The sequence below is a fragment of the Thermobia domestica genome, chromosome 8 (assembly GCF_964235325.1).
Source record: "Thermobia domestica chromosome 8, izTheDome1.hap1.1, whole genome shotgun sequence".
Lineage (NCBI taxonomy): Eukaryota > Metazoa > Arthropoda > Insecta > Zygentoma > Lepismatidae > Thermobia > Thermobia domestica.
The window spans coordinates 39,096,190-39,109,025 of NC_137461.1; the positions used below are offsets into that span (position 1 = coordinate 39,096,190).

The 12,836-nt window shown below is 36.3% G+C and overlaps 1 protein-coding gene across 1 annotated transcript in view; it reads left to right on the forward strand.

Moving 5' to 3' along the window:
* Positions 1-12,836, forward strand: part of LOC145692093 (brachyurin-like) — a 33,463-nt gene that overhangs the window by 5,804 nt on the left and 14,823 nt on the right. The window contains exons 3-4 of the mRNA XM_081767387.1: positions 9,335-9,503; positions 12,002-12,171. Of these exons, the coding sequence (XP_081623513.1) occupies positions 9,335-9,503; positions 12,002-12,171 (339 nt within the window). The remainder of the gene's footprint in view (positions 1-9,334; positions 9,504-12,001; positions 12,172-12,836) is intronic.

Consider the following 12,836-nt stretch of genomic DNA (forward strand, 5'->3'; position numbering starts at 1 on the left):
GGGCCGCATTTAGGGGGTGCACCACCGGTGCACGTGCACCCCCTTCCCCTTCGTTGTATATATACGCTATCTAAAATGAGAAGCTAGCAGTGAAAATAGCAACACTTCCCGATACTATCTGCCATCATGTTTCCATTTGGGGCTTAAAAGAAAGCAGAGCTTTGGAAAAGCATTAGTTTAAGTCGATTTTCTAAAGGTTGAAGGAATAGGATTTACAAAGCAAAACAATACAACATTTGTCAAGTATGGAATTAAACAGAAGCCAGGAAGAGAGAACATTTTATCCTGCATAACACTTGCGACCCTCTGTAAAATACTGCCCTCTGTTCTATGCATCAGCGTTGTTAGGGGTAAAGAATGTTGTCACATGTCACTTTGAAGAGTTTTAGTGTAATTGACTATCTTGGAAATTATTGGTGCACCCCTCCTGAGACAATCCTGGATCCGACCCTGATAATAATAATAATAATCACGAGTCTTAAGATCATGCAGAAACATCAAATTTCATGTGGGATATGTCGAATCAGTAAGTTTATGGAAATGTTTTTTTATGTCCCACAATCATGTCCTTTAGACATGATGATTAAAGACGATGATTAAAGCAAGTGAATCATGATGGAATAATTGGTGGAATGAAAATCTGGAAGGAAACGAAAGTAACCGGACCCAATGTTGCCCACTACAAAATTTACTTGTCTGGGGATCAAACCAGGAACCCTCACACCAGAGGTAAACGCTCTAGCACTGAGTCTCCCCAGTAAGTTTGCTGGAGAAAAAGACCTTTCGGTAATTCAACCTGAAGTTGGAGACTATATTCTTGTCAAGCAGCATCTCAGCCAGATGAATAATAAAAGAATCAAACTAGATTTTCTCGACAAAGATACAATCCAATCATGAGGTTTTGTTTATGCGCTAATAAACCTTCGAGATACCTAAACCACAGAACATAAATTTTACGCAACACCATAAAATTTGTTAATAACAACAAGTACTAATAGCTAGTGAGGTGGCGCATATTTAACCTGAAGACATATATTCAGTGAATTCTCCTTACGCCTACTTGTTATTTCCTCAACCTACATTCTAGGTAAATTTGATTTGAATTTAGTTTAGCATCTCTTTCAGCAGCGAAACTATGTGAGACGTAGATCTGCAGCTTCACCTGGAATCCGAACTACATGAGCTCCGTCCGAAAGTCGAACCCGGGTCTCCCACCCCAAAGGCGCAAACTCTAACCACTTAGCAACGAGGGCGCTCCATATTCTAGGTAGAACACCGGGAGTTCTAGTAAAGCGAAACTGACGAAACAACCACTAGATCCAACCTTGTATTTCTTCCCTCCAATCTGTGGTGGACAAATACCGTGTGCGTGAGTTTTCTCGGGGTTCTCCCGTTTCCTCCCACTTTCTCCATTCCACCATTTCATTCATCTCTGATCATCACTGTCTCCTTTAGCCTAATCGGCATAACGTGGGACGTAAAACTCAAAATTTTTATTTCATTTCATTTTTCTTCCCCCGAACCGAAACCAACAGTAAAGATATTAGTTGTCTAACATCAAAGAGCTCTGTTGTGTCTATATGATAAGAATAGATACCTTTGTCTCGAGAGGTCCGGGTTCAATTTCGGTTGGAATATCATTTGGTTCGTGTCAGGACATAAGCTGGAGGACAGTAGTCTTACAGTTAGAACTGAGAAAGGAAACTAAACTTCAAAACACTCAACGTAACAACATAACATCAAAATTATGTTAGGCCTACTGTGTATGACAACTGCGAGCACGTAGGATCATTGAAAGAGCGTTGGAGTTTAGGGCGAGGGGGCCTTGGTTCGATCCTAGGTCATGTGAGTATGAGGTGAACAACATCGTGTCCGTCCATTTTATCGAGGTTATCAAGATTTTCCCACATTCTATTCCATCAATTATATCATAATATTTCACCTTTCTCAATAATCTCTCCTTTAGCCTTTAAACGCCCATTGAAGCAATGCCTGTGTCAAGGCTTTAAACCTTAATAACTCAGCCCTTAATTAAGCAAGAAAATTAATTTTTGTATCAATGTACATGTATTCCTCAAACATACATGTTCCCGCCAATATGCGTTATGTATAACAAGGGTATCACGGTGGAAGAGGGAGGGTAAGGTTCGTGTTTTTTTTGGGGGGGAGGCCATTCCCATCCCTTAGAGACACACTCAAAAAAAAATTGGGATATGAAGCAAGGAAGTAGTCCACTACATGATAATACCCTGTATACGTACTTATATGGAGGAAGGTGGAGGGGAAAGTTGGCCAATTTTTTGAGTCTCAGTTTTTTTTTTTTTTTTTTTTTTTTTTTTTTTTTTTTTTTTTTTTTTTTACATAAATTTCATTAATTTCCGGGAGGTTCCATATAAGACAAGATATCTTTTCCCTGAATTGGTCTAGAAGTATAATTCTAGTTGCTGTAAATGATGTGTGCAGCAAAAATGATGTGCATATAATGTAGTACTATTGTGGTAGGGAGGCGAATGTCAAATTTAATGATTTTTTCTTCTACCCATAACATTTTTTTGAGAATATTTCCTACATAAAACAAATTCATTACGCTTTCCTTTTTAGTAAAACACAAACATTCCATTTCCTTTGACACACACACTCACAATATTTTAATTTCTTGTAGGAAGAAAAGAGAAAGTAACATCATTTTCATGTCATCATTCTTGGCTACAAGCTAAGCTAATAAATAGAAATAACTTTTTGTGTCTTCTTCTTCTTCTTCTTCTACGAATAGGACAGGAATTCACCACTGATGGCTCGTTCGAATCTGGGTTCCATACGCTTTCCAACGATGTACCAATCATGACTGTATGATAATTAGAAGGCAGGGACGCCCGAAGAAAATTTTCTAGAGGTGTGGCCATCTCCATGGTTGCTATATTATGTCTGGTATTTAATATACGTGGTTTGCTATATTACGTATGTATTTCCGTGAGCTAAAGGGGGGCTTGGGCCTCACCCTGCCCTCTCCTTCGGGTGCCCATGTTGGGAGGGTCACCAGGGCGCCTAACGTGAGAGTTTACGATTTCGTTCGAATCTCTGGCGGGCGTAAAAAGGTTAGCCTAAATAGGAAGGAATGTTAAATTAACACAATCGAGGAATATTAAAGTAGAAATTAACACAATCGAGGAATGTTCAACTAGAAATTTCTTTCCTCGGAAACAACTATTTCGGAAAATGATTTTGTACGAATAATAAATTGGAAAATATGAGGAAATGCAATAGTAGCCAAAAGTAAAACTAATGTTATTAAATAGTTACAAAGTTACCATTCTATTTCCCCATACCTTTTAATTATTCGCAATGTAGCACAATACATTTCAATACCAACAATAAGATTAGTTAAGTTCAAAGAAAATCTCAATCTTCTACTGAGAATGAATCCATATACCATGATGGATCCAGTGATCATAAAGTAGGTAAGAATACATTTTAATTCTTTATTTGGAGTTTCCTTGTCACAGTAGATGAGATTTCAGCATGTGGTATTTGAATGACGTGTATTATCACAACAAAACTGTAATAATAATAATAATAATAATAATAATAATAATAATAATAATAATAATAATAATAATAATAATAATAATAATAATAATAATAATAATAATAATAGAAGTAGATAATATGAGATAAATAAACTCTATTAGCAGTGCCGGATCTACCCCAAAGCCGGAGGCCTAGGCCCCCCCCCCAATTTTTTGAGTGACAAAAATAATTGGAACTATTATTTATATATTTTTGAAATTTTATAGTAAACTCATGACATACCTAACATAGTATCAGTACTTCCCACCCCACCCCCCCCCACCATTAGATTGATGACCGTGCAATTGGTTTTAAAGTTGTTAATAAATTGAACACTTAAAAAGAAAAAAAACTATTTTGGGGTATATATTTTGGAGACCATCTCAAGAACTATTCACACTTTCACAGCAATTTTGTTGCTATTCTCCAATCTACACCAATGTAACTTCATGTTCGAAATGAAAAGCAACCAAACAAACAAACAAAAAATAATGAAAGAGGATTATTGCACTTTTGACGTGTTCTGCAAGTTAGTTAACCCTCAATTTCGTTGAATAGTCTACATATCAGAAAAATAAGTCAACCCTAAATTAACTTGTTTTGATTGGTAACTAAGTTAAAACCCGATAGTTTTCTATACTTACCTTGAACACACAGACATAGGGAAATTTGAAATGTTATTCCAGAGTCACGAAAAAAATTGCTGCCATTATACAACGATAATTTATGTTGCATATATGAACCTCGACTAGGATCGGAAAGGGTATCCATGAAAGAAATATCCTCAGAAAAGTAAGCATAAGTGTTAATCAAGTCAAGAAATTCAAATTTAGTTGCTGTAAAAGCGAAGAAGGCAAGTAGTCTAATAGTAATGTAGGTCAAATTTCAATAATAATGACTTCTGCAAGTGTACAGGTGTATTAATGCTTGTAATTGCGTGTTTGTATTATACTACGTGATTTTTTAAATCAAATGGTTTACTAAAATTTCGATTTACATTGCCTTGACGCATACCGATGCGGAAAGAGACCCTCGATCTAGCGAATCGACGAGCTTCCCGCTTTCGCCACCAGGTAGCAGTCAAGGACAGAGCATGTGGCTAATCAATGAAGCAAATCAGCAGAGAAAATACATAGACTCGCAAACCAATACACTAATTTACTCAACGAACTAGCATTGCTCAAACTATTCCAGGAATTTTATGCTGTACTAATATTTGGAAACAATAATAAAAGAATATTTATGAACATTCAAGCTATATGGATACTTCCGGTGACATTTTGAGTATCTTCAATTTGAAAAAAAAAAAAAAGTATAAAAGCTTCAGTTTAACGTCCGTCTCTAAGGGAGATGGATGGTTAACACAACTAGTTGGTGATAGAAGAATTGCTGGAATATCCTTAGAGAACCAACAGACACAATATTGTCTACCACAAATTTACTTGGTCTCAGTGTTGGGAAGTAACGTAACGCAAGTAACGCGTTACTTGTAACGCGTTACTTTTTAAGTAACGTTTCCTAGTAACGCGTTACATTTTTTCCAAAGTAACTGTAACGGTAACGCGTTACAAATTTTTAAGTAACATACCTAGTTTGCGTTACTTTTTTCGCGTTACATTTCGGATGAGTGACTACAATATATGTATTTTTTCCGGAAAAAAATGTTTCTTTCCTGTAAGTGAATTTCTCGGAATGAAACAATCGAGCATGAACTACATATGTCAGTGACCGACAGTCACAAACACACAGAGAAACAGATAAGTTCGTAGTGCCACTTGCTGTTTTTGGAAGATGAGGACAGCCTTACGGAAATCACGTGTACTGATTGCAAGCATCTGGAAGATTTTGTCTTAGATTTTGACAGCTCCAAATCAATACATACAGAGAGTGAACTAGGAGTGCAATGATACCGGTAGTCTATTTTACTTTGATTGGTTTTGTTTTTATAAAGATGGAGAACGAAAATATTTTACCGTTCGAACATTTGAAAAAATACTTTTTTCTTAAGAGCTGAGGATGATGGTGGACAGAATTTAAAAGTAAAGTGTCTGAAGTGCCCCGGCAGAAAATATTTATCAACAACTAGGGTGCCATAATTAACGATTTACAGTAAGGGGTTAATATGAATAAACTGTGTTTTGATGAGCAGGCCTACTTTATTACTAGAAAATAATTTGCTGATGGTATGTAACATTGGAGTTATTTCAGATCAGTTTGCTTATCCTAGAGTCCCGTTAATTATAGAGTAGTGTAATGTTTCTCTATATTCTTTATTTTTAATTTTACATAACAACATTGCTATTATTATATAATTAGTTTAGCAGAATAAGAATAAGCAACCGTTTTTTCTAACGCATAGGGATGAACACGAGTCAAGCTAAAACTCGACTCGACTCGAATTCAAGTCGAGTTTCGAGTCAAGTCAAGGGTAATATCCTCGAGTCGAGTTCCGAGCCGATTCAGTTTTTCGCGTCGAGTTTCAAGTCCAGTCAAGTTTGATAAATTGCACGTTCGTTTTCATGGCCTGATTACACTGGAAAACGAAAGCCATGGAATACTTTTAGTGTTGCTCACGAGAGGGGACACTGCTTGCATCTCGTCTCTCTCGATAACGAGACCACAAGAGATTTTTTATAACAAGCTCAGCTAGGCTTGGCTCAACTGAGAAGATGGCTCGAGCCGGCTCACTTGGGGTGAACCATCGGCTGGAGCTGGCTTGGTAGGGATGAGCCATTTGCTCGGTTTGGCTCAACTGAGCCGAGGGCTCTAGCCGAGTCGGTTGGGTGAGCTGTTGGCTCGGCTCACTTCTCGGTTCGGATCGATAGTGAATGAGCTGTGAATCGAGCTGCTCGAGTCGTTGATAATTCTAAACCCGGGCCGAGCAGTTTTGAAGATATTTGGCCAGTACCCTATAACTTTTAACAGTGTTTGGCTCGAGTCCGAATACTCAACCTAGACCCTCAACCCAAATTCAGAAGCTCGTGAACAATGTCCTTGACTCCTAGACTTCACGACTACCGAGGTTGGCAATCAACTAGTTTTTTTAGTATTCAAATACAAACTGCCTATCTTTCTTTTTATATACAGTGTTGTTATAATTAATAATAATAATAATAATAATAATAATAATAATAATAATAATAATAATAATAATAATAATAATGAAAGTTGTAGTAGTAGTAGTGTCATTGATAATAATTATACTGTCTATGTAATATACTTGAAAAATGTACTCGAAACTACACATCGGATTTGGCTCGAATCGAGTTGGAGGAAATTTTTCGAGTCGAGTGCTCGGGCGAGCTCAAAGATGTCTGTTTCTAGTCGAATCGAGTGTCAAAGAAAACTCGCTCGAACTTGCTCGTGTCCATCCCTACGAGTAATGCAGTATGGCATTTTATCAACGTTACATGAAAATGTTCATATATCAAGTAAAAATTTCTCCTTGCATTTACATAAAGCGATTCAGAACGTGCAATATTATTGTTATTATTATTATTATTATTATTAATAATAATAATAATAATAATAATAATAATAATAATAATAATAATAATAATAATAATAATAATAGAGGTAGTAATAGTGGTACGGAAAATTGAAGTCATAATTTTTTTACATTTTTAAAGTTTCCGACCTAAAAGTAACGCGTTAGTACCGCGTTACTTTCGAAGTAAAGTAACAGTTACTTTTTGAGGGCAAGTAACGCGTTACTAACGCGTTACATTTTAAGAGAAAGTAAAGTAACTTGTAACGCGTTACATTTTTACAAGTAACTTACTCAACACTGCTTGGTCTCAGGGGCATATCCAGGACGGACTTTTGGGGGGGCGGTGGGTTGTAATATTACTACTTACAGCTACTTTTAAGAGCTCCAAACTCTAGGATGGGTTTTATTTAGGCTATATATATTTAAAAAAAAAACTTTCCTCTTCTGCTGGGAAGATCGCCCCCCTGGAACCGCCACTGTTTGGCCTAGGTTCAAACAATGAACCCCAAGCACCAGAAGTAAGCGCTCTAACGCTGAGCTACGGTGCATCATTGTCTTTAATTTAAATAGAAGGTACGGATCACCACACTAAATTTTCTTGCTTTCATTTTTTAAACTATATCATGTTATGCGACAGTTATTACTGAAACGTTCATTTATGAAATACGAACAAAAAAAATGTTTTCTTGTATTTTTGTTCGAAAATAACTGATACCTGAAAACAGGGGTGGATCCAAGGGGCGATCGGGGTGATCGCACCCCAGAAGAGGAAGCTTTCTTATATCCAAGTCGGTCCTGGATCTGCCCATACCTAAAAATAAGCTTGCATGAATCATTATGAATTATTTATGAATCATTTGTTTGCGAGATATCAATCAAAATCGCGTGAGTAGTATTAGACGAAATATTGAAAACAAATAAAAATTAAACTACCCTTGTAAATACTCTATAGCATTGTAGAGATATAAACGAAATATAAACAAAATCACCTGTCATTTTGAGAAAATTGCCCTGAGAAAAACTCATCCCGAGAATAAATTACCTTTTGTGACTTTTTTAAAAGAACAGATAAGTTGAAAGGTAAGGGGGAAAAACAAGGAATGTCGATGTGTGTGCTTTAACGGGTGCTTTGTCCTATCTGTTGGTGACTCTTTGTACTATTTTACTGTATATGCCATGCATGCGTAAATGTAGAAATGCCCATGTAAAAGGGGCAAAATTTTAACTAACGCTATTCATTTTGTACGCGGTTTTCAGTATTACATCTCCGTTTTCTCGAAAATGCAGTTTTGTGACATTCCTTCTTTTTATCCCTTACTCTTCAGTTAAGCATAGCCTATTAGTAAAACAAATATTTATGAAATATAAACGAATTTGTCTGAGTCGTTTTTGTGAAAATCGAGCAGTAAAAAGTCATCACCTAGACTAAACTACTAGTCCTGGATTTTCCTAGAAAGACGACTAACAGTATATTATAGTGTTGTTAGTGGAAGATTGATTTATGAAATATGAACAATCATTAGAGTCATTTTAGAGAAAATCGAATATTTAAAAAAAATATTTTCATCCTTTAATAAGTTACTTTACTTTTAAGTATAGGAAGAAAATTCAAACAATGGCCCTAAGGAACCTTATAAAAACCCTATGTTTTAATTTGGGTCCAGGTCGCCGAAAAGCAAATGGTGCGAAGTGAGAGATTTCACAAGACAACGCTCGTGGTGTAGTTCGACTCTGAGGGTCTCGTCCATAAAGAATTCTTCCCTGAGAGCACCACGTTAAATGTCGCTACATACGTTGAAATGCTGAAACGTCTGCTGCAAGGAATCAAGCGGGTACGCTCCCAGTACGATAAGCAAGGCGACTGGACCCTGCTTCACGACAATACCCGGTCACATATTGCCTTTCTGGCGCAGCATTTCCTGACCAACAAGAGAATTGTGTCACTCAATCACCCTCCTTACTCCCCTGACGTGTCTCCTCCGGAATTTTTCATGTTTCATAAATTGAAATCAGCCCTAAGGGGCCAAAACTTTTTGGACAACCAAAGTAATGTAACCACTCAGCTGAAAACCATCCCTCAAGACGAGTACGTCAGGAATTTCCAGGACTTGTAAACTGAGTCGTTCTCACAAGTGCATTACAATCAACGGGGATTACTTTGAAGGACAGTAAGTAACTACTGTTTCAAATAAGACAATACTGTAATTCATTCGAAATATAGACACATTCACCGAACTTTTGGGATAGAGGTTGTAAATATCTTCTTCCAATTTCCAGATGTTTGTGGACGATCCTTTCGAGGTGTCGACACCAGAATAGCCGGTGGAAAAACAGCCCAGCGTTATGAATTCCCTTGGCAAGCGATTGTGGTTGATAGTTACAATATTTTCTACGGAGGAGTTCTTGTATCAGATCAACACGTTCTTACTACAGCGTTTGCTGCCGTGTAAGTAAACTTAATGACATAATATAATTGGTTTTTGATATATGTTTCATGCATTGCACAGAGTATGAAGAAAGAACTGACTGTTCACCTGAACTTAGAACTGTACTAGATACTGGTCTAGTGCAAATGTCGAATGGCATAGGCAGAGTCGGCTGTACCATATGTACTGTGGTAGAAATCACAGTCGAAAAAAAAAGTAATATATTTTTAAATATTTTTCATAAAGGTTGAAAAACCAGAGATTGATTTATTTCTCTTTGTTCATTGAGTTAGAAGAGACCAGAAGTTTCTACCTAACAGTAACATTCTAAATATTATTATATGCTACGTGACTTCTGTAGGTGAGTGGGTCACAACAGAAATAGGTTAATAGGAATTTAACCACAATTACACGGTTGATATAAAATACTGCCATAAATTTGTTTCGGGGTCCAGTTGGAGCAGTAGAGAAGCAAAGGCAGTTGTTTTGAAGAAGTCTCCATCGTTCGGAACATAGAGATGGATCTCTCCTGCCCATCAAAGGTTGGATCTTCTGGTCTCTTCTGGCCGAATAGTATTGTAAGTGACAATCCTTCTACTTATCCCATAATTTAGATAGATGTTGAATTGTGATTTTCCAATAGGAAATGTTCAAGATTCTTACCGTGTAATAGGAAATGTCTCCCATCTAATTCTCACTTTCGTAATATTCAATTAATTAGCTTTCACCATTAATTAGTTATTAATTTTGTAACTTCATTAATTTGTCTTATCATATTTCAATAGATTATTGTAAATATACTAACAACCCTTTTTTTACATCATTTAAATATTCACGTTTCCATAATTTAACTAAAGGTGTATCTTATTTAGCAGTGACAGGCATTTTGGTTAGCCAATGCTCTTGCGAAGATAATTTGTTTACATTTACTTATGACGTTATGGCTAACAGAATTAAATATTACACCAATAGAAAATTACACCACAGTACTGTACTTGTATTTCCACAGGACGGGAAAATTTGTCATAACTATAGCTGTTGTTTAAAATAAATATTTCTTGTTGGAAACAGATTTCATGATTATGGTAGTTAAATTTACTAAGCTGACCTTCTATTTGAATACTACATTCATAAATCACATTAATGTATATCACATCACATAAATCACATCACATCACATAATTCACATAAATCACATGTGTAATTCGCATTAATTTAAGGTCACACGGACAGTGCTAAAGCAAATTGTCAAACAAATTCCTGCATGAATTACTTGATTATAGTCAAATACAAGAACTCCATTCTCGAGCAGTAGCGAATAGCGGTTCCATTTAGTTTTGACATGAAAACTAGTCTTGTCTTTGTCACAAACAAGTTCTTTATCATTCAAGGTGGAAACGAAAAACAGGTTACAGATGTATAAGAAAAATTAAGAAATAAAGATAGAAGAGCTAGTTCCACTGGAATTGCAAAAGTGAAATATTGAGATTGAAACTCGATATTGAATTCTATAAAAAGGATTACAATATTTCCTCTGCAGATATGTTTGCTTTACCTTTTACTAACATAATAGATTAATATTATTTAAGGAAAAACCAGAAACGAGATTGTATTTGTAGTATTGGAGGCCTTTCTAAATGCGAGTGAGCCTTCCCTCCTCTTCGTTGTTCGTGATGGAGTAGCATACTGAAAATCGTGAAAGATTTGTTCTTTCTGGAGACAGGAGGGCGACAAATTATGCTATTGCACAAGGCGGCGAATTGTATAGGGCCGGCCCTAAGCTTCACGTACAGTATACGCTCCGACTTCTTGTACTGTGTACAGTCTTACTAAAATTTTGTTGCATATTTACTTTTAAGACTTTTGTCATGTTTTCCGTCTTAGAATGACTGCTGGTCTATAACTCACCGCATTCAGTTACAGTGTTGCTTTGGGCGCTGACTTACCCTCTTATCGTTCAGTAAAATAGTGGATCCACACAGTAATACCCTCAGGATTTCTTCGAGTCTTGGCTAAAGACCGGCATATAAACTGAGTCGCTAATACGCATAGTAATTATTTACACTGGTATTTTTATTAACTGCGCTAAATAATGTACAGTCCTGTATTATGTGAGAGCAAATTTGTATATTTCGGCCTATATTTCCAAAAACTGAACTCTCGTTGAAAATCCAGGAGCAGTCAACTGACTCCCTTTTGGCGCCCGCTGCGGGCGCCCATAGATTTACATGTGATAGTTTGATACCATATTAAAATACCAATACCATCCTAAGATCCTAATATACTGTGTTGTTTGAGCGTAAAGTTGCGTTCAGTAGAAAGTGACTATCTCTTTGGAAGATAGAGATGGTAACTTCAGATTTCATAATTGACCAGTCGGTTTTTTCCTGCTATTTTGTCATGCTGAAAACTGACATTAATATTATATTTTAAAACAAATGTCGTTATCATGTAAATGATACATAATCATCTTTCTAATCGTCTTTTTGTCGTGAAGATAACCTTTTTTATGTTTTAGCTCTGACTACTGGCTTGTTTACCTTGGCTATTGGGATTTGGAGGACAGAGCAGAATCAGGAAGATTGTGTGTCAACACAACTGAAGGATTATATCATCCTAATTTTGATATCAACAACTTTCAAAACGATATTGGAATCATTACTTTACCTTTCAGAGTTTCCTTCAGCGGTAAGTTCTTATAAGGCGATCTTTTAAACTTAAGTCAAATTTTTTGTTATCATATTAACACAGTAAAGTATTGATATACTTATTGTTAACTTCTTATGATCAGAAACCATTAAATATAAAACAACATGTATGATGCTTCTCCGAATCAGTGGCGGATCCAGGGGGGGGGGCGATTGCCCCCTCCCCCAGAAGAGGAAACTTTCTTATTATATATATATATATATATATATATATAGAGAGAGAGAGAGAGAGAGAGAGAGTAAAGGATACAAATATGGAATAGTACTACTAATATGGAATACCGACCTATAGCGGATATATGGCGCTGCCGCGTAGAGGTGATAGGTGCAGACTGTTATAGAGCTACGGATATTACGCCACAGCTGAGTAGAAAGTGTTAGACGAAAGAACCAGTGTGATACAGCTGTTTATACTTTTTTCTGGTTACTGAGTTTTCTGTAGGTAAGTTTTCAGTGGAGTAAATTTTATTCTTAATGAAGTTCAATTGTTGTCACTTTGCATTCTGAATTTCGACAAATGTCAACGATCATTTTCGTACAAAGCAGAAAAGAGTTGAAGTGTTTTGTACGTTGCTACATCATGTGACATTCCAAGGAGGCAAGGATACAAATATTGAATACCAATGGGGTGATACATATGGAATA